Source organism: Myxocyprinus asiaticus, chromosome 49, assembly GCF_019703515.2.
Source record: "Myxocyprinus asiaticus isolate MX2 ecotype Aquarium Trade chromosome 49, UBuf_Myxa_2, whole genome shotgun sequence".
Lineage (NCBI taxonomy): Eukaryota > Metazoa > Chordata > Actinopteri > Cypriniformes > Catostomidae > Myxocyprinus > Myxocyprinus asiaticus.
The window spans coordinates 12733434-12756195 of NC_059392.1; the positions used below are offsets into that span (position 1 = coordinate 12733434).

The 22762-nt window shown below is 38.1% G+C and overlaps 1 protein-coding gene across 5 annotated transcripts in view; it reads left to right on the forward strand.

Annotated features, from left to right (window-relative positions):
- Positions 1-22762, forward strand: part of LOC127438119 (SH2 domain-containing adapter protein D-like) — a 51524-nt gene that overhangs the window by 14070 nt on the left and 14692 nt on the right. For 2 of the 5 annotated variants that reach the window (XM_051693404.1, XM_051693401.1), the window contains 4 exons: positions 1515-1607; positions 1712-2140; positions 6209-6347; positions 11551-11757. In XM_051693404.1, coding sequence (XP_051549364.1) covers positions 1802-2140; positions 6209-6347; positions 11551-11757 — 685 coding nt within the window. In that variant the 5' untranslated portion in view covers positions 1515-1607; positions 1712-1801. Of the gene's footprint in view, positions 1-1514; positions 2141-6208; positions 6348-11550; positions 11758-22762 lie in introns of all 5 variants that reach the window. The other 3 variants (XM_051693403.1, XM_051693399.1, XM_051693400.1) reach the window with 2 other exon arrangements.

Below are 22762 nucleotides of genomic sequence, written 5' to 3' on the forward strand. Positions count from 1 at the left end.
TTGTTTTCTTTTTCTAGTTATGCTCACCTTTTTTGTCTGGATGTATTAGAAATGCAATTCACATAAAACAATTACTTTTAATACAGAAAATCCAGAGACAGTAAAAAAAATTCCCAAGGGGTCCTCTTTTATATATATATATATATATATATATATATATTATAAGGACCCCTTTAGACCCTCATGACTGTGTACAAATTTTTAAAAAGTGTCAAACATTTTTGAATTTTTATACAAAACTTTTTCTTCCCTGTTTTTGACATTAAAGGGATAGTTCATCCAAAAATGAAAATTCTCTCATCATTTACTCACTCTCAGGCCATCCCAGATGTGTATGACTTTCTTTCTTTTGCTGAACGCAAACAGAGATTTTTAGAAGAATATTTCAGCTCTTTAGGTCCATACAGTGCAAGTGAATGGTGGACAGAACTTTGAAGGTCAAAAAAGCATATAAAAGCAGCTTAAAATTAATACATTGGACTCCATTAGTTTAATCCATATCTTCAGAAGCGATCAGTGTAAATATAAATATATCAATAGAAAAGCGCTTTTTTTTTTTTTACAATCAATCCCCACTTTAACACTCTTCTTCTTTTGTTTTTGGCCATTCGCATTCTTCATGCATATCGTCACTGACTGAGCAGGGAGGAGAATTTATAGTAAAAAAGGACGTACACATTGATCTGTTTGAAGGTGTACACCTTCCTGTACTCAATGTGCAAGAATGTATTTTAATACCGTTTACCGTTTACTTGATGGTTATTTGACCTTTTTAAAGTCATTAAATCAGTTTTTTTTAATTTGTTTTATTTTTTTGTGTAGAAAATGCTATAAAAAAGTGTATGAAACCAATATGGACACAAATAAATATTTGTAAATATTTAAATATATATATATAATAATTTACTTTATTTATCACACATTATACATTTGCACATATATGGTGAAATTGTTCTTTTTCACATATCCCAGCTAGGCTGGGGTCAGAGTGCAGGGTCAGCCATGATACGGCACCCCTGGAGCAGATAGGGTTAAGGGCCTTGCTCAAGGGCCCAACAGTGGCATCTTGGCGGTGCTGGGGCTTGAACCCCTGACCTTCTGATCAGTAACCCAGAGCCTTAACCGCTGAGCTACCACTGCCCCCCCCCCCCCCCCCCCCACACACACACACACACACACACACACACACACACACACACACACACACACACACACACACACACACACACACACACACACACACACACACACACACACACACACACACACACACACACACACACACACACACACACACACACACACACACACACACACACACACACACACACACACACACACACACACACACACACACACACACACACACACACACACACACACACACACTCTTCTACAACTGTTAAACGTGTTTTAAACTACATTTTTTTAAAGATTTCTCATTTGTCTCACCTCAGACAACCTCATTTGTCTATCAGCCAAATGCTTACTTCAGTACAAAAATTTTATTTCAGACTGCCAACTGTTGGAGAGGGTGTTGAAAAAAAAAAGTTACAGCCATGAACCACCTGTAATTCCAGGTCGCTATTCCCAGGGATCGACCTTGGGTGAGCAACTGAGACATGAAATCAACAATTCCTCAGACTGGCAAAAGGCTCGTCTGTTCAGCTTAAATTAAAATATTAATTATCTGGTCTCATCCATAATCTAGTTTCTTGACTATAGGTTGCCATTGGACATAAGGAGGACAGATTCTTTGTCCTTGTGACAAGAACTGGTGGACATTCACGAACAGATTAAAATGGCAAAGTGGTTAAAAGACTATTTAAGTTTCGGGAGCAAACGGGTGCCCCCACAACCGCCGAAACCAGATTACACCGAGAGTGAGATACTAAAGGCGTATCGAGCACAGAAAAACCTGGACTTTGAAGATCCTTATGAAGACTTTGACAACAGGATTAAAAATGACAATGGCTTGTCTGAAGCGCATCATATGGGCTTTGGCTCTCCTCTGAAATCCTCCAGTCTGGATATCAAGGTGGTTTCACCGAAGCATCGCCTCATAAAGGTGGACTCGCAAGACCTGGGACGGAGCAAGATTCTCCTGAGCTCTGTGTCGTTAGAGGAACCAACGGATCCGGTGAGTTTGTAAATCTAAGACCTTAAGAGTGTTATTGAACTGCAGTGATAGTGACAGACCAAGTGAAAATGAAAGTGAAATGAAGATAAAGTGTGTTAAAATACTTAAATTGATAACTATAAGTAAGCTGCTTTAGGTTGATTTCCCTGATAAGTGTAAACAGTGGTGCTACAGCAACATTGGCTCAACCAACTGCGCAAGTTCTGGGCAGGACTATCTGGGTTTTTTTTTTTCCCAACCAATAGTAGTGTTCTTGAAAACTGTTTGAAAACAATAGTTATTTTTGCAATTCTGTTTGGTGATGCTAGTGGTGCAGAAATAGTAAATAGTATTAAATAACTTGTGTTTCAGAAAAAATTGACAAATTAGTTTGCGCATTTCTTCTCCACCAGCGAAAATAGTTCCAAAACAAGTCAAAACATCTGTTCCTGCACTGCTCTCAAAACTCTTTTGAACTAGTGATGTGTTTCATTCGCAAATAGATCAGTGTTTTTGTATGAATCTTTTGAGTGCACGAACCTTTCTTGTTCGCTTCCATTGCTTTGGGGGTAATCACCAGTGGCGACTCAGTCAAAGATTGAATAATTTACTCAGAACTTAACATTTTTTAATTTGTCTCCACCTATTGGAGTAAATATGCAATCTCCAGAAATGGTCACTGAAGGATAAATAATAAATTAAACAACCACTATTTGGAGAGTCACGAGCATGGAGAAGCATTGTGATACATATAGTGACTTGTCATAGTGCTGTTGGAACACCGCTTGTCCAATCAGATTCGAGGACCAGAACTAATTGTTGTATAATAAATAGATAAATATTGGCATTATATCGGCTATAGGCCACGCAACTCTAGAGCTACTACTACTAGATATCTGCATTGGCTAGATTTCTGCATCAGCTATTGAAAACCCCATTGGTCAACTTCTAATATGCGCCAATTATACCAATATACAGCATTTACTGCGTTTAATGTGTTTAGTAGTCATAAACGGTAATACCCCAAACCATCAGGTCATGCAATATATTAAACTAACTGTCAAACAAGTGAAATTAACCCTACATTAGATTTAGACTCTCAGAGCTCCAAAGTTGTCAAACCCCCTTGATCCAGCACAACTAAAGCTCTTGAATAATACATAGCATTTAGTTAGGTTTGTGGGAAGGGGGTGGCCCCATGGAGAATACTCACAAGAGCCTGAAAGGTTCTTTACTGTGATCAGACACTGAGTCTGAGTATACTGGCAACCAGTGGAGGTATCCAAACACACACATGGGCACAGACAGACAACAGCCTGTGGATGCTTCAGTGGAGACTTACTGGTTGTAATCAGTGCCAGTGATGAGTGTGCTGATTGGTTTGGCTTGCAGGAAGAGCCACTGCTGTCGCCCAATGCAGCGCCATGTATTTAAATCACAATTTAAGTGCAAGCCTCTAAGTGCTTTGTCTTAAATGCAGCTTGTGAGCACTGGTACGCATCGTTCCCTGTTAACCTTCATTAATTTCCACTGTAATCCTAATTACGTTTTTATTGCGTTCCTAATGAACATTTTAAATGTACTGTCATCCTAGTCCTGTTAAAGATCATCCAGACGATGGGCGATTTGCACAGTGCCTGGTAGGAAATTGGGAGATTGTTGCATGGTGTACTCTACTGGACAAATTCGGCCAGTATTTCACATTTTTACTTCATTTAACTAAACATTTTTACTGGCCTCACCACAAAAAATAATACATTTTATGTTTAGTAACATTTAAAATGCATTAGAAATATTAATATATATTTCTTGACAAAAAAATAACTATTAACTTAATTTATTTGGTTTTTATTTGCAAAAAGAGCTAGAAATGATGCAGTGTGTATCATATTGTGAAGTAGTTGGTATAGTTGCCATTATAAATATATATTTCATTAATACTGGAAAGTATTGATAAACTAGTTAATTATATATAAAATTAAAAAAATTACTTACCCAATATATGTGTGTTCAATGAATATTTATGCTTATTAGAGTGTCATGTCATAACTATAATGCAACACCATGAAATCTATTATTCATTTACACTTTTGCTGGAAATCAGTGGCATACTGCGCAAAACATTGCTTTGTTTGATTCCATTTGTTTGACACTTCCAAGACTATTACAAGTCATTCTCAGAATATATGTTAGCCAGCTAGATAAGTTTACCTTTGTGACAAATTTACATCAGCAGAATTCAAAACAAAATGTTTATGTTTTCCAGGCACATATCTAAATGATCTACGAATGTAGATGTAGTGACATTTCCAATAGGGCATGTAACAGTTCCATCAACTGGCCTGAAACTCTCATCTTTGTTGTTGAGCCCATTGTGTTTTTATGGAGAGCAGGATGAAGGTTGCTGTCCAGAGCCTTTGGCTAAAGCCCTTATTTGAGAAACCATATGGCTGCCTTTGTAGTTGTGCCAGTTGACTGTGGGGTTCCTCCTGTGCCTGAATTGAGAGACAAATGCACCACCTAACACACTCATCAACACCTCCCTACAGCCGCCTCCTGCTTCACAGTAGAAGACAGGCTTTTTGTGTCTGTCTCGTGCTGTATGGTGTAGTTGCTGAATGTACCAATTTTGAAAGGATATTTTGTTTGAGGTGATACTCTTAAATGGGACTTTTTCTTGCTCTTTTGAAAATACAATCATTTAATTTACTATGTAGAAATACTCTTAGCATTCACAAAACTAAAGCTCCCTCCCAAGTCCACCCAGAACATTAATTTAACTAAACTGCAAGATGGGTCAGTGTTAACGTCACAACCTTGAGCACCTTAAAGGAATAGCTCCCCCCAAAATAAGAATTCTGTAATTATTTACTCACCCTCATGTGGTTACATACCCACATGACTTTTTTTTTTTCTCCCCAATTTGGAATGCCCAATTCCCAATGCGCTCTTAAGTCCTCATGGTGGTGTAGTGACTCGCCTCAATCCGGGTGGTGTAGAGCGAATTTCAGTTGCCTCCGCATCTGAGACCATCAACCTGCGCATCTTATGACGTGGCTTGTTGAGCGCATTACCGCGGTGACTTAGCACGTGTGGAGGCTTCACACCATCCACCGCGGCATCCACGCACACCTCTCCACGCGCCCCACCGAGAGCGAACCACATTATAGCGACCATGAAGAGGTTACCCCTTGTGACTCTACCCTCCCTAGGAACCGGGCCAATTTGGTTGCTTAGGAGACCTGGCTGGAGTCACTCAGCATGCCCTGGGATTCGAACTTGCGTCTTTACTCACTGAGCTTCCCAGGCCCCAAAAGTACAAGTTTTGATGAATATACTGATCCATCTTCTATACACTGGCAGTGGAAACTGCCTCAATTTCAAGCTTCAAAAAGGATGCAAAAGTATCCACTTGAGAACTTGCGTTGTTTTTTTACGCTAAACAGCGCAAGTTGTGTCGTAAAACAGCGAAGGTTCTGGTGTGAAACAGCGCATGTTCTCGTGTGAAACAGCACTGGTTTTTGTGTGAAACAGTGCAGGTTGTGGAGTGAACAGCGCAGGTTGTGGCGTGAACAGCGCAGTTTCTGGCGCAGTGTCCGAAATTAACACCCAAATGGAGGTACATTTTCTATTGGCTGGTGTATTTTAAAGTGTCACACAGAATTCTGGCGGGTGCTTGTGAAATAATGTAACATTTTCCAGTTTTGTCCTAAAGGGGGCTCTGTAGGCCAACAACCAGTAATGTTGCAGGTGTTCACATAGAACGGATCTCATTAGCTAGTACCACTGCTCATCGATAGTCTCAGTTAGCTGTAAATCTAGAAGCAAGATAATGGCAATTTTCAGGAGCATTCATGCTATCGGGGTGAAGGGAAGTCCATTTTCGGATTTCCAGTGGATGTGCGAGTAATTTTTAATTACCACACCACCACACGTACAAATCCTCTGGTAATGATTGTATTATAATTCAGGAACCAAATTATTTTCATGATGTTCGGATAACTGAGATAATGTCCAATTTTATTTTATTTTTTTTATTTCTTGTCCAGGATGAGGAGCAGTGTCACATGACTTTGTTGTTGGTTTCAGGTGATCCCCTCAGCTCCAGTCATGGGCGATGCAGACTACTCCGACCCCTTTGATGCTTGTTCTGAAACTGTCCAGGGACCGATTACTCCTGAGTACAATGGCTACATGGAGCCCTATGAGGCCCAAAAAGTGATCACAGGTCAGTCGAACATTCTCTCTCTCTCTCTCTCTCTCTCTCTCTATATATATATATATATACTGTATATTAGTGCTGTCAGTCGATTACATTTTTTAATTGATAATTTTTTGTAGTTAATCGCGATTGATCGCAGATTTTGAAATCGCTGAAATTTGAAACAATATATACTACTTTTCCTGTCAAAATGCATTTATTTTCATCTTAGGGAAGAAAACAAAACAAAATGTAACAATATAATGTTTTATTAACATTTTCCAAACAAAGCCTTCCTCAGTATAAAGATAGAAATGCACTAAAATAGTACCAATTCAAGTAACATTAAATGTTTCCCAAAGTCTAAGTGGGAGTTTCACTAATTGGAAGAACTAGTCCCCACATGCAGTTGAAGTCAGAAGTTTATATGCACTTGTATGGTTGAAGTCATTAAAATGAATTTTTTAACCACTCCACAGATTTAATAATAGCAAACTATAGTTTTGGCAAGTCGTTTAGGACATCTACTTTGTGCATGACATGAGTAAATTTTCAAACAATTGTTTACAGACCGATTGTTTCACTTTTAACTATATTTTGACTATATCACAATTCCAGTGGGTCAGAAGTTTACATACAGTAAGTTAACTGTGCCCTTAAGCAGCTTGGAAAATTCCAGAAAATGATGTCAAGCCTTTAGGCAATTAGCCAATTAGCTTCTGATAAGAGGTGTACTGAACTGGAGGTGTACCTGTGGATGTATTTTAAGGCCTACCTTCAAACTCAGTGCCTCTTTGCTTGACACCATGGGAAAATAAAAAGAAATCAGCCAAGACCTCAGAAAAAAAATTGTGGACCTCCACAAGTCTGGTTCATCCTTGGGAGCAATTAACAAATGCCTGAAGGTACCACGTTAATCTGTACAAGCAATAGTACGCAAGTATAAACCCCATGGAACAACGCAGCCATCATACCGCTCAGGAAGGAGATGCATTCTGTCTCCTAGAGATGAACGTAGTTTGGTGCGAAAACTGCAAATCAATCCCAGAACAACAGCAAAGGACCTTGTGAAGATGTTGGAAGAAAAAGGTAGACAAGTATCTAAATCCACAGTAAAACGAGTCCTATATCAACATAACATAAACTGCTGCTCAGCAAGGAAGAAGCCAATGCTGCAAAACCACCATAAAAAAGCCAGACTACAGTTTGCAAGTGCACATGGGGACAAAGATCGTACTTTTTGGAGAAATTTCCTCTGGTCTTTTTCAACTAATTGTGAGAAGCTTGTAGAAGGCTACCCAAAACATTTGACCCAAGTTAAACAATTTAAAGGCAATGCTACCGAATACTAACAAAGTGTATGTAAACTTCTGACCCAGTGGGAATGTGATGAAAGAAATAAAAGCTGAAATAAATCATTCTCTCTACAATTATTCTGACATTTCACATTCTTAAAATAGTGATCCTAACTGACCTAAGACAAAAAAAATTTTTTGAAAAGTGAAAACTGAGTTTAAATGTATTTGGCTAAGGTGTATGTAAACTTCTGACTCCAACAGTGGATTGCATGTTCATTGCAATAGGCATTAAATCTCTTAAACTCCCATCCTTCACAATATTAATCTGCCAGTAGACTGTGACTATCCACTTTGTTACAGCAATCCTGAAGCTGCATTTATAATTCGCATCAGGGCATAAACCCCAGCGCCGCTTTGAAATCCACACGAAGAGGGTTTGCAGACAAAAACGTCTCATTCTGTATTTTGGTGATAGTTAAGACGGCGTGCTTCTGTGGTAATTAAAATGTGTCTTACATAGGCTGAAAATACCTGACTTTTATCACAAGTCCCATCTGGGCTTGTTTTGTACATCAAATAGCATTAAGAGGTCCTTTCTTCATCATTTTATCACTGAAGCACTGTTTTGTGTGTGTGTGTGCAGAAATTCTTCTGTTTATTGAGATAACAACCTTCGTGACTCTATCATAGGAGAGAGCGTAACGGTCAACTAGCGTGTTACAACAGTACTGCCGCGTTATGCTATTTTATCCTAAGCTTGTAGAAGGGCTCTGGTGTGTTGTGATGTGTGCGTCAGTGTAATGAGTCTAAGTGGACACATTTACAAAGGTTCCGCCCTTCCCAGTGGTATTGACGGTAAATGCGTTAATTGCAATAAAGAAAAAATTATGCGTTAAACTTTCCAAACTAATCGCATGCATTAATGCGTTAATTCTGTGTACAGTATATATTTGTGTCCCGATCCTGTTCCCCCTTTTTCTTCCCATCGGTTCTTGTCATCTCTCTACTCTACTATTCTTGTCTCTACAGTAAAAAGTGGCATAAAGTCATCCTGCTTGTCCAGGAATCAGATTAATTGGAAAATAGAGCATTCTTTTGATTTCTTCATCAGGCTTTGTCTGGACCTTTCTAGTTCACTCCTAAAGTTCAGCTTTGATTTTGTATGATTCTCCATTATTCTATGCACACTTTTAGGCTCATTTAGTGATCTGCTCATTTCTATTGGTTCATATTCTCATGCCCCAGGGGAGTCTGGTTTGCCATTTAAGTCAGACACTCCGTGGTTTCAGAGTGTGACTCACTGCCGATTCTCTCTTGGAGACTTGCAGATTATAGTGCTGTTGTTATGTAATCTGTTCCATTTTTTTAGTCTTTCCAAGTTGACAATTTTACCCCACTTGCTGATTTGCAAAAAATACAATAACATTGACCTTTAAAAAAAAAATAAAAATCGGCCTTGGTCAGTGATTTGGATTGGTATTTGTTAAAGTTTTGTTCTCGGACATATAAGCTCCAAGATTTAAGTTCCAAAACCTAGTGAGCTATGTAGAGCGTTTCAAATCAGTCACTTATTAGTAGTGCTCGTCTGATATAGGATTTTGTTATGCCGATATAAAGTATGTATAGTATAATTTAATGACAGCAAATGAGATGAACACAAAACTGCTGAAATGAAACGCTTATTTCATAAATTATTTACTCAGAATTCACTTCAATGGAAAACATATATTTATTATTCACTGACAAGGCTGTTGGCAGATTTTGGACTGATCAGTATCACGCTTTCTCTTTTTTTAGGTTCCATTTAAGTAAGGATGCTGCCTTAGGCGTATGCAAAAACACCAAATGCGTTTTTAAGTATGCCTGCACTGTTTTTGAATAGTTTTTCTATGTAAACATGCACAAGAAGGAAATTTTTAACCGCTGCTGCATTTTTTAAAACTTCTTTTTATCTCCAGCATATCGCACAGGAGCGTACATTTTTAAAATAGCTGTCAAGTTAAAATTAACTTCAACTTTTAAAAACACATCTCGAGAAACCTGCGTTCTGCTCTATTCGTTGCGCTGCATCTAGCATTTTTAGCGCAAGAACGCATTCGGTCTGAACAGCTCCTTAGAAGGTAGCTGTCTATGTTGTCAGTACACAGCAAGGTGGTTCACTTGTTTTTCCAGGTCTTTCCATTAATATTTAAAAGGGATTCTAACGTGTTTTTTTTTGTTTGTTTGTTTTTTTGTTGTTTTTTGCACCCTGAATCCACCTTAATTTCTCCTCAGATCTGTCTTGCCTTCAAGGCAGCCTCATTTGATTTTCAATCCATCTCTACAGGTTAATCTATTCTCCGTCAGTTCTCAGGAACAGTGGAATCTCACAGCCCTCCCTCTCGCACGTCAGAAACACTCAACATCAACACACACGTTTTCCCATAGCTCTCTCCCTCCACCTCAGGGTCTGTCCCCCAGGGCCTCCTTTCTGTCGCTATGGAGATGGCTAAGACGCCCAGTAGAAGCAAGATGTGTAAAAGGTTATCTTTCTCCTTTTATTGTATGCCCTGCGGTTTCCGTCTTTCGGTCTCACCAAACTCAAATTTTACTCTCCAGGCAATCCGTCCCACGTTTGTCTGTTTGGCTTCATGCTTATCATCAATTCTGATGTACAAGCCATTCGGTGAATGTTTTTGGATGGAACTGGAACAACTGTGTTTATGTAATTTAGGTACAGAAAGATCAACTTTATCTGAAATAGGAGCACTATTATTATATCATTTTAGGTCTAATAACATTAAAGGAATAGTTCATCCAAAAATGAAAATTCATTCACCTTGATATTGTCCCAAACCCATATGCTGTTTTTTCATCTTTAGAACAAAAAAGTAGGAATTTTCAAAGAATTGTTACACAGCTCTTGCCATACAACGACAGATCATTGTGACCATGTGTAGCTCCAAAAAACAAAACAAAACAAAAACACTATAAAGGTAGTACATACAACACATATTCCAAGTGATAGTTTTATGTAAGGAACAGTCCAAAATTTTTTTTATTTTAGAATAAAAATGTAAGTTATGTGGTTAGAATTTTATTTTTGGGTGAACTATCCCATTAAAAGCATTCTATATTGGCATAACATTTTAGTAGTCGCAGGTCATTTCATTGTAGGCTTTTAACAGAATGTTATTTGTGCTCAAAAGCACTTGAAGGTCATTCAAACATCCTGTTGTTTGGTGCTTGCCGTTTGAGAGGGATGATAATGGAAATGAAAAAGACCATAAGGAGACCCCAGTCCTCGAGATTGGACTAGATATTCACACACACCTCCCTCTCTGTCTTTCTTCATCCATCTCTATCTCTTTGTTAAGCCCACCCATATGAAGCCCTCCGCCAAGCTGTGCAAACGCAATTTGTCTCTCCTTCAAATTCATACCCCGCCACTCGTCGCCAGGCATTTTCATAATTAATGTGGTCCAGGCGAGGGAGCCCAGCTGTGGAACCCAGGGAACATATCGATTTATTGTTGCGTCTTGATTTAACAGCATAGCCTGTCTCGCACTGTTTTAATGAGCACATGCCACAGCCTGAAATAAGTTGTCCAGATCAGCTTTCCAAAACCAAACCACATTAACCACTATGAGAGTAGTCTCGCCAGACTGTTGGCATAAAGTCTTGCCCACTTTGCAGCTTATTCTGGCCAAGAACAGTATACTTGGACAGGAAGAGGCCATATCATCAACATATAAAGCGATTAACTACAGTTTGTGCTTAAAGGAATGTTCTGGGTTCAATAGTTAAGCTCAGTCAAAAGCATTCCTGGCATAATGTTAATCACAATGTTGGACACCGTGTCAGTGGAAAAGGAAAGGAACTGGTCTCTGATCTGGAAATGGGTGGCTATTAAAGGTTGTTAGTGAATGTTACTGGTTTGTTTGGCGTTGCAGAGCTACAGAGAAGAGCTGGTGGAGGTGGCTGGGGCAGAGGTGAGGTGCAGCTCTACGACACACCATATGAGGAGCGGGTCCCGGGGCAGCCAGATCTGCCGGAGGAGGGTAGGGAGAGCAGTCTGCCGCAAGATGACGAGAGGCCAGCCGACGAATACGACCAGCCATGGGAGTGGAAGAAGGAACATATCTCTAAGGCATTCGCAGGTAAGCAGATCCTCTGAAAAATCGAATCGTCTGCCGGCAAAAACTTACTCCGCCTCTGAAACAGCTTATCTTTTCTGATGACATCAACGAGCATCTATTTTTTAACCTCTTCCATTGAACTTGGTCATATTTTTCATATTCTGATGTCAAAATATGGAAGTAAACTGGGTTGCGACTGCCATTTTACATTGACTATTAACTGTAGATTGTGATGTATATTGGGTTTATCTTTGTTTTATTTTTAGCTGTATTTGGTTTTCTTTGGTTTAGGTCATTAACGTCTTGGTTTTTGGGGATGGAGGCTGGATGCTCCATACCAATCTTAATGCATCTGTTAAAGCTGGGTGCTTGTGTTTGTGAACTTGCAGGCAGTAGATGATAGCGCTGCCACAAGGCCAATCCTGTTTAATTGAGCTGTATCTCTGAGTTAGGGGTCAAGGTGACACTGAAATAAATCACCCCTCTCCCTCTCCCGCGCCCACCAGCACACACACCCTCCAACACAAACATACACACACTTTTCCATTAATTAAGGCTTCTCTCAGCATGTTTGATTTTTGTTCCAGCAGAGTTAACAGTCAGCAGCATTGCAGTACCATGCAATGCACAGCACTAAACACCATCGAAAGTGCATTCGCTTTCAGCCACACGTATTTTTAGCTGAGAGAGAGAAAGCGAGTTGACGGTCAGTGCAGCGGACACCCGCTTTTGTAGGGCTCTCAACACACAGGCCCTGTTTACATCTGGTATTAAGATGCATTTGGGTGATCCGATCACAAGTGGACAAGTGAAACGCATTGCCGTTTCCATCTGGTCATAATATGCGTCTATTTTGACCACTTGTGTTCATATTTTAAGGGGAGGGTCTCACATTTCATGACGACACATCAGTCTCTTTGGTAGTGTATTACTGCATGATAGTAAAGCACAAGTTTTTGTTTGTAAAAAAACAAAAAGCAAGCACGACAAATGCGCACTTTCTCAAAATCATACTTGAATTTATCTAAGCATAAACATTCTCAGTTATTTTAGTGGAATATCTGTATTATCTGAGCTTCAGATGTGTGTGCCTCACATCTGTGTTACTGCATGTTGATATCAAGCATTTTAAAATGTTCCTATTGGATGGTTATTTTCTCTTGAAACCGCATGTAACCAGCAAAGTTTAAAACTCTTGTTTTATCGCAGCGGTTGATTGACAGGTGAGTAGGCAGCGCTTAGCTGCTGTTCAAATGCATTACAATTTATGAGCATTTACTAGGGGTTGCACAGACTATAATGTAGTCAACACTGTAAGTCTGAAGTCGACTAGTCACTTTCCATGTGATTTACAAAACGCGTCTGTTGGAAATACAGCGGGTGGCGGATTACCGAAACGTAGGATGGCAAGGGAAGACTCATTTATATTAATAAGGAAGGATCTACCTGATTTGTTAGGGTTAGGTTTAGGGGTTTGGTAATAGTCTCCCTGACTAATCAGGTAGCGCTACTATAATTAGTGCTATGTATAATCATTTAAAAAGGCACCCGCTGGCACTAGTTAGTGATTTTCAACATCTGGGACATCTGACCTTTTGCTGTTTGTTCCTTCAAGAACACTATTCGGCTACAGTTAGAAAAGCGCTTCAAGTTGGAGTAGGATGACATGACAGAATGCATCCCCATGCTGCACGCTAGATTTCGCGTCCGCCCGTAATCATCTGAACAAGCGGCTGCAAGAGGACGGGGAACCGCCTGCAGCTACAAATAGTCCAGGCTATACTAAAATATGTTCGGAAACTTATGTTAACTTTTAGCTACGTTACAGCTTGACTTATGCCTACCTATTATTGCACATTTCTAATAAAAATGTGCCTACAACTCGAGGAGATAACATAGTAGTTGATGTTTATTCCATCCGATCAGTTCACTTACAAACCAACACTCAGACCGTCGCTCATAATTATCCTCTCAGGTGTCAAATTACTGTGTGCATTACCATGGCAACCAATAGGACCCCAGGGACAGCCTAGCTGGCTACATAATGCCAGATGACTTTTTTTTTTTATTACGTATACTGTAACTAGCTAAAACCCATTACATTGTAGTGAAAGTAGATCTATATAATGTATACTGTCAAATTCAATGGGTAGGAGAGTGGAACTTCTGCCCCACCCAAGGGGGGGAGGGGTTATGTAATTATGTCACGACTAGTCAAATTTGACTCGACTAATGGGCTCAACTAGTTGACTATTAAAGTCAGTAGTCCTGCAACCCCTAGCATTTACACTATGAGCCCAATGTGGTTATGTGCATTTTTCGACTATATTCGACCACCTCCAAATGTGGTTGAAGTGGACAAATCTTTAAACATTTTGGACCCTGTTTACACGTCTTAAGTTTCCATCTGTTTCAAATGGATCACCCAAAACGCATCTTAATACCAGGTCTAAATAGGCCATACAGATTTATAGGGCGGGGCAATTTGTGCAAGTGTCAGTACCATTGTCAACTGGTAGAAATTTAGCAGTACCATTTATACCGCACTTCACGTTATTTACACGTGAGGGTAATGAGAAAGCATGAAGTAATGTAAAAAAATCCAGAGCAGGACATGACCCAAACAAGTCAAGACAAGACAACACGAAGCGGAGTTAAGCCATTTATGGTTGCCAAGCAACATCGCAACTTGCATCATTAGAATAGTTCCGCCCAAAATTCTCAATATTTACTCACCAAACTCGTATAACTTTGTCTTCTGTGGCAAAAATAACTATATCATGATGTTTATCATTTCTGTGATTGAAAAAATAAAACACTCTTTACTGTATTGTAATTTGGTCATACCCCTGATGTATATGACTGATGGAGGAATTTGTTAATGACCAACCACCAACAAGCTAGACTGTGATGTGTGTGTGTGTGTGTGTTTGTTTTTTTTTTCCTCATGCGACTGAAGAGATTTGTGTGCACTGATTGTGAATCCTGAGGAGGGGGGTTAGCCTTGCGAGTGGAGGGCCGCAATCAGTTACACGCTGACACCTTTGCTCTCCTTCTAGCTCCCTCTCTCTGTCGCTCTCTCTCTCACCCTTTTAGCTCTGACAGGTTTGTCCTCCTGCAGCGCTGACACTCAGGCTAAAAAATCATGGTGGGTGTTGAGGGGGCATCTAGATCCACCATCCCCCTCCTCTTCCACACCTCCATCCCTCACCTCCATCTCCCCTCTGCCCCTCCAGCAGTGGTGATTATCACACTCAGGGGATGAAAAAGATTGAAAGAGGCAACTGGGCTTAAGGGGACAGAGAGACAGAAGGACACATTAAAGCATCGTTAGCACGTATACAACTCTTTCCGAAATGAATTTTGGAAATGGGTGTGCTGTGATTGGGCAGTTTCAAATACCTCGGCCTATTAAGTGCCTTTAAAGGGATAGTTCACCCAAAAATGAAAATTCTCATCATTTACTCACCCTCATTCTATCCCAGATGTGTATGAATTTCTTTCTTCTGCAGAGGACAAACAAAGATTTTTAGAAGAATGTCTCAGCTCTGTAGGTCCATACAATGCAAGTGAATGATGATCAGGCCTTTGAAGCTCCAGAAAGGAGATAAATTCAGCATAAAAGTAATCCAAAAGACTCCAGTGGCTTAATCAATGTCTTCTGAAGCAATCCTGTTGGTTTTGGGTGAGAACAGACCAAAATATAACTTCTTTTTCACTGTACATCTTGCCTTTGCAGTCTGTAGGCACGATCATGATTTCAAGCTTGATTACACTTCCTAGTGTTTGACACTAGTGTTTCGTGTTCAGCAGAAGAAAGTCATATATATCTTAGATGGCATGAGGGCGAGTAAATGATGAGAATTTTCATTTTTGAGTGAACTATCCCTTTAAGGACATAATGAAGTTGTTGTCATTGGTCTTTTGAAATAATAGCTCAGTTTAACTATCAGTACATGTACATGAGCAGTTATAATCGAGCAACAGCGAATTTTTGTGTAGTCAAGCTACAGTCTTCATCTGCTTGTCCGAGTATACATGACACAATGTGTAATCGAATATTTGAAGGAAGGATGTCAGCTGAGCACGTGTCATTTTACAAGTCACGCATCACCTCTGTCTTTCAGTGCGCACACAAAATGGCAAGTCCAAGTGCCGTCCGATTATTGTGTATACATGCTGGATGAATCAGAGCAATGAGTGCATCTAGGTATGTTTGTCTGACTTTGCAAAAATCAGACTGGTAAGATTTCAGTGGGACTATGCCTTTACATGACATTTTAAAAAGCAAAATTATTGTTTTAGTCCAAATTAAATCAAATTTTTAAGTGCATGTAAACATACCAAATGCGTAATCGAATATTCAAAGAAAGGACATTATTGAATGTGTAATCAAACTTTTGAATAATCGATTTTTGAACTTAAAATTTCAAACTCAGTTTCAGCTTATGTTACAGCTGACTTTACAAAAAATTGGAAAGATATGATTTCTGTTCGACTAAAAAGTTTACATGATATTTTAAATATACAGAGTTATTGTTATAGTCTGACTGAATTCAAACTTTTAATGTGCATGTAAACATACCGAATGCGTAATCGAATATTTGAAGAAAGGATGTAATCGAATGCGTAATCAAATTTTTGAAATCGACTTTCGAACTGAGACTTTCTAACTCGATTTCAGCTTATATTGCAACTGACTTTGCAAAAATCGGACAGATACGATTTCTGTTGGACTAAAAGGTTTATATGACATTTTAAATATACAAGTTATTGTTATAGTCCGACTGAATTCAAACTTTTAAAGTGCATGTAAACATACCGAATGCGTAATCGAATATTTGAAGAAAGGACTTAATTGAATGCATAATCGAACATTTGAAATCAATTTTTGAACTGAAACTATATTTCAGCTTACGTTACAACCGACTTCGCAAAAATCAAACTGGTAAGATTTCATTAGACTAACACGTTTACATTACATTTTAAAAATACGAATTATTGTGATAGTACAACTAAATTTGAACTTTTAAAGTGCGTGTAAACCTACTGATTGTGTCCTATCTAGGCACAACTTTACAGCGAGTGATTTGACAACTTTACAGCGAGTAATTTGTCTGTACAAAAAAATTTAAAATACTGTTCACCACCAATCACAGCCAATTCTCTGTATTCAAAAACTTAGGGGCATTGCAGCTTATTTCACTCACAAAGAAGTTAGCCAATCATAACAGAGGTCATTCACATAAGTCTTTAAGGTACAGTAGCAACCTGATTATTTTTCAGGTCTGAGTGGGAGGGTGCTTTTGCCGCAAGAAACCTTGAAGAATATTTAAAAGTGAACTTCAGGTGAAAAATGCTACAAAAGTGTGATATATGGCCCTTTAAAATTACTCCCTTTGTAAAACATGCTGCATGTGAATGGAGAAGTCCATTACCGTGAGCGCTCAGTGTAGTGCTTGTGTTGACATGCCTTCACAACAGATGGTTTCATTTTATTTGCATCTCAGCTTGGTTTTCTATTCTCGGTTCAGTCGTTAAAAACGTGTGATGGTGACGGTAAAATCTGGCCCAAGTCCAGCGAGTCTTAATTAGGTCATTGCAAAGCTGTCACTATCCACTCAATTACGGCAATCACTTTAGCCACACAGTCGCTCGGCACATCCCTCAAGCACCTCTGCACTCATTACCACGCTAATCAACCACAGAGATGGATTCAACAGCACGCCACAGAATGTAGATCACAGAGTCACAACGGTAGAAAATCTGTACTGGTGTGGCTGTACTTATATGGGTAGGTATTTGTCATTTTGTCTATTAAGGAGCTTGATTGTTCTGTATGTGTTCTTGAGTTAGTGTTTGACATTTTAAAATGGCATATCATGGAAACCTCGACTAACATTATAAGTAGTGGTCGACCAATATGGCCGGAGCCAATACCGATATCTAGAGAGCGGGATGGCCGATTGCTGATATACATAATACAATTTAACAACAGCAAATCAGATGTACACAAAATTTCTAAAGTGAAATAAACACTTATTTTATACAACATTTACTCACATTTGCATAAACTTGAAGAGAACAAACCTTGAAAACAGATATTGTTGACTATCTATTGATATAGCTATTGATAGATTTTGGAACTGACACAAGAGAAAGTTAACACTTCTGTTAATCGGCCAAGCGAACATTGTTATAGGCCAATGCCAATAATGGCCAAATATTGGCTTATTAATCGGCCTGGCCGATATATCGGTCTATCACTAAGTAAACCTATGGAACATTTTTTTTTAATGATACAAAAGTCTAGAATTTGTCAATTTTAAAGACATTTTTTGGAGGGCATCGGCCCAAACTGAAGTGCTGTTGAGTCAGTTTTCCCCCCTTATGTGAAGAATTTGGTCTGGCTAGAGGGCCTGCTAAGGGAACATGGTGTGTGTGTTTGTGTGTGCTTCTCATGTCCTGGTCTGTCAAGTCACTGTAAGCAAGCCCAAGGGAAGCGAGAATGGCTCCTATATCAATTTATTTTCCTCTTTTTCTCTCTGTGACAGTAATGAAAGACATGTCCTGAGTAATTCTGTCTCTCACAAATACACTGAGGCACAAGAGAGCGAAAGAGATGGGGGTGGTGGTGGGAATATCATCTCACTTAGGAGGAGAAATGAAAGCGAGAGAGGGTGGTAAGTGGTTTACAGAAGATAAAAAGCTTAGACAGTGGAGCGGAAAAGGATGAATGCAATGAATGAAGAGAAATGGTATTTGCTCGGTATTGTTTTTCAGTAATTTATGTGAACAATATGCGAAAGGAAAATGGCACATTAGCTTAATTTGCTGTTGTGACTAGCACTGGGCGATACAGCTAAAAAATCTCTGTATTTTTCAGCTTTTTGAGAATATTATATATTTCTATATATATTTATTTATTATTCTGATAAGACTTAAAGGAATATTCGGGGTTCAATACAAGTTAAGCTCAATCGAGAGCATATAATTGATAAAAGTTGATTCCGTGTATTCTTGTGCTGTTTGTTTACATCTGAGTATGGAATCAATAAAAATTGTTAATAACAAAAAAATTAATAAATGATTATTTGTTAAAAAAAAAAAAAACTACTGTTTTTTTTTTTTTTAAATTACTGTTTTAGGTGGATAAACTTTTAGGGTGTCTCAATCAGCTCCCTATGTCGTGAATCAGTATATCGTAACATAAATTCGGGCACTGGCAAGGGTGTTCATCCACTAAGCATTGGAACACTTATGACTCAATCACCTTTGACACGATAACGAGCTTGCGCATTAAAACACAGCTGGTATTAACAACATCACTGTATAAATGAAGTATAAGTATTATTATTAAAGATAAATGACATAAAGAAATACAAATATAAAGCAGTGTATTTTTTTTACTTTCTCTAACAACTCAACAAAAAAAAAAATGTCTCTTTCATGGTCATTATGGATAAAATACATTACAAACAACATCTCTTTTAAAGAGAAAATAAGGCTATGACTTTTAATAGTTTTACACCTGTAGGGAATGATTGTTCATTCAGTGTACTGGAACGATTTTGCAATTGAGACATGAAATGACATGAGAAAGAAATGGCTTACCCCCCTCATCAGTGCTCTAACTGTTGAACTGACTGAGATGCACTACTAGTTTTTTGTCACCGTTATGACGTCATGGCAACGAAGTTGTAAAATTGGATATAACTTTACATAGACGAGGTTAGTAAGCAATTTTATCACACTAAAATCATGTATGTTGTTGACATATTGTTTATGTCTTGTGGCTATACTTTTGAAATGGTGAGTATTTTAACGTTTATAGATTGGCCTCATTCACTTCTATTTTAAGTGCCTCACTAACCAGATTAGAAAAGTTGAAATTATTTTTTGTGGTAATCAACATTATGCCACAAATGTGGTTGATTGAGCTTTGCTTGTATTGAACCCCAAATATTCCTTAAAAAAAAAAAAAAATAAAAAAAATAAAAACATTTAATCAGAGGAACCATCATTTCAACCAAACAGTAATTGTAGCCAATCAGATTCAAAAGGTTTATTGCAAGAAGTAAAATGCAGAAAAAATCTAGTTTAAAATAACCAAGGTATTTTCACTAAATAAACACAAGGAAGAATATTTAATTATTGTGATCTATTGGACCAGTATAACAATACATAGTTATAAACAGCTATATTTACTGGCATATATTTTTACAAAAAAATTTTGCATATGGAAAATGTCAACCAGAGGCTTAAATCAAAATTCGAGTGATGATGCAAACAGTGTTGGGGAAGCTGCTTTGAAGCTTGTAGCTTGGAAAGCAACAGTTACTACTAACTAAAAGTAGTTAAACTACACTGAAGTTACTCTTTTAAAAATGTAGTTAGCTACACTACAGGCTACTTACGTAAAGTAGGTAACTACATCGTAGCTATTTAAAGAAGAAATTATTTTTGGATATGTAACATTTGGAAGATATTATTTAATTCTGCAATCAGAAGTTCTGTATGGTTCTATATGGATACTAAACCATGGTTAATTGAATCAAAGCCATGGTTTCCGCCAAAAAAAATGTTTTTGTATAACTGAATCGAAATATAGTGAAAAAACAGCAGCAATAAACTAAAAATGTTTGCTTCAAAAAAAGAAGTCCTTTTAAGGCTGCACAGGGCTCAAGTAAATCATTGAATCATTTATGTGAGCTAATTTGTTTACATGAGTGTCTGAAATAACCAATTCACTAAAATGAATCCGAGTTCCCAAAGCTAAATTTAAGGGAATCGTTTATTTTATCCGGCTCATTTACGTGAACTGTCCAAAAGAACTGATTCACTAAAATGATTCGGTTTATCCAATGCTACATGAGAGAGAGAGAACGGTTAAGGTGAGTGTGTTTGATTACTTCCTTTGGCTTCATTGCTGCATTCACAATATGACGTGACAAATGTAGCGTTTGGCTACTCGTTGGAAAATGAAGCTTGTTACTGGAAAAGCTACACTGTTGTCAAAACAGTTGAACTACTGTTACTACTTAAATATGTAGCTACTAAGTTAGTAGTGTTACTACTTTTGGTAGTCATTAAAACTACTCCCCATTGCTGGATGCAAATTAATCACTGAATCAGAGTTTTTGGTTTATTGAAATGGACAATTTGAACTGATTCACAGAATTGAGTCAAACTTACCAAACATATGGCCATTTTTGCTACTTAAGTTTTAATATATCTGTCTTAACGCTTTTATACTTGCAAGTTGCGTTACAAGGAAGGGTCATGAAACTACTGTAGTTTAATGACAGTTTTTTAAGAAAACTTAAAGGCCATATATAAGTGCATTATAATCATTACGATATTTACGGTTTATTTAATATATTTGTGATGTTTTGCTGGCAATATAAAAAAAAAATTATTTGATATATCAACCAGCACTATTTGTGACCAAAATAATGGTCGTTTTTTTCACAAAACATCAAGATTAGCAATCAAATCTATTCATGTTACATGGCACAAAATGTGTTAATTGAGTCCTGATACCAAGAGAAATTTGCTCTAGATGACATTTGACACTGCACGTAAAGTGCTAGCAATGCATAAAGAGCATTAAAAGTTTGGTCGCACCCTCTGTAATAACATCTATCATTTAAATCAAGACTTAATCACAGTCTTCCAGCGATGTAATATGGTTTCTCTTTTTATTAGATACTCAAATGAGACTTTGATTATTCCAGATGGGTGTTTGCACTTAGAGTAATCTGCCTTCTCGGCACAATTCTAGCAAGAGCCACATTTCTCTTTATCTATGTGCTTTTGTGGTAATGATATATGAATGGTGTGGCCATCTGTCCCAGCGTGATGTATTGTAGCCCGGCAATGACCTTTGTGGCGAGTGGCTCCCTCTCTTCAGGGTGGATTTTGTGCAGGACTGCGGCTAACAGGCACTGTTGCGCTGCCCTTTGTCAGCCCGACGGGCTTTGACAGGCATGCTGGGACCACAGGAATGATGGGACAGTTAATGCATAGTATTAGAGTCATACAGTAATGGGCTGAGGAGGTCGTGGCCTAGAGTAGATGGTTGTGCACCTGTGGGTCTACAGATTGATTAATAGAGGTCTATAATAGAGGTTGACAATATTGGAAGGTGGTGGAATATGCTGATAACAGATTAATCGGCCGATAGTTTGTAAAATAGATTTTTTTATGTGTTTTCATCCTAAGAAAATGTTCTTCGTCTTTTCTTACTGTGACAGGCACAGACATAGAGGCTTCAAGAGTCCAAATTTATTAAAATCTCAGATGCTCTTTGTTGTGCAACCCAAAATCCCATTAAAAACCTGAAAAAAATCTGATTTGGTGCATAACATAGGAATTTTAACCATAAATGAGACCATAATACAACAGGGACTCTTATTTTGAAATGTCTGCTTTCTGCTGTTGTAGCCCATCTGCCTCAAGGTTTGATGTGTTGTGAATTCTGAGATGCTACTCTGCTTTCTACCATTGTACAGAGTGGTTATCTGAGTTACCGTAGACTTTGTCAGTTTGAACCAGTCTGGCCATTCTCTGCTGACCTTTCTCATCAACAAGGTGTTTTCGTCCACAGAACTGCTGCTCACTGGATGTTTTTTGTTTTTGGGACCATTCTAAGGAGACTCTAGAGACTGAGATCAGCATGTTACAGAATGTTATATATCATATATTATTATTAGTGTAGTAAATAATGTTATTTAATTGCATTATTTGTATTCCTTTTTTTTTTTTTTTTTTTTTTTTGGCTAAACACATTTATTTAAATAATTGATTTATAGACATTTATTTTACTTTCATTTATTTATGTACTATCTTTATGTGGATTTATTTTAGGGTCAATTTAGTTAGTCTAGTCTAGTTTGTCCAGACAATTAGTCATTTTAGTTGGTTCATTGAGAATTACACTGGATTATTTGTGAAATCATCTAAATTATTGGGAGAATTAGCTGGATTATTTACAGGGTTATTCGGGTTTGAAGGAGGATTAGTG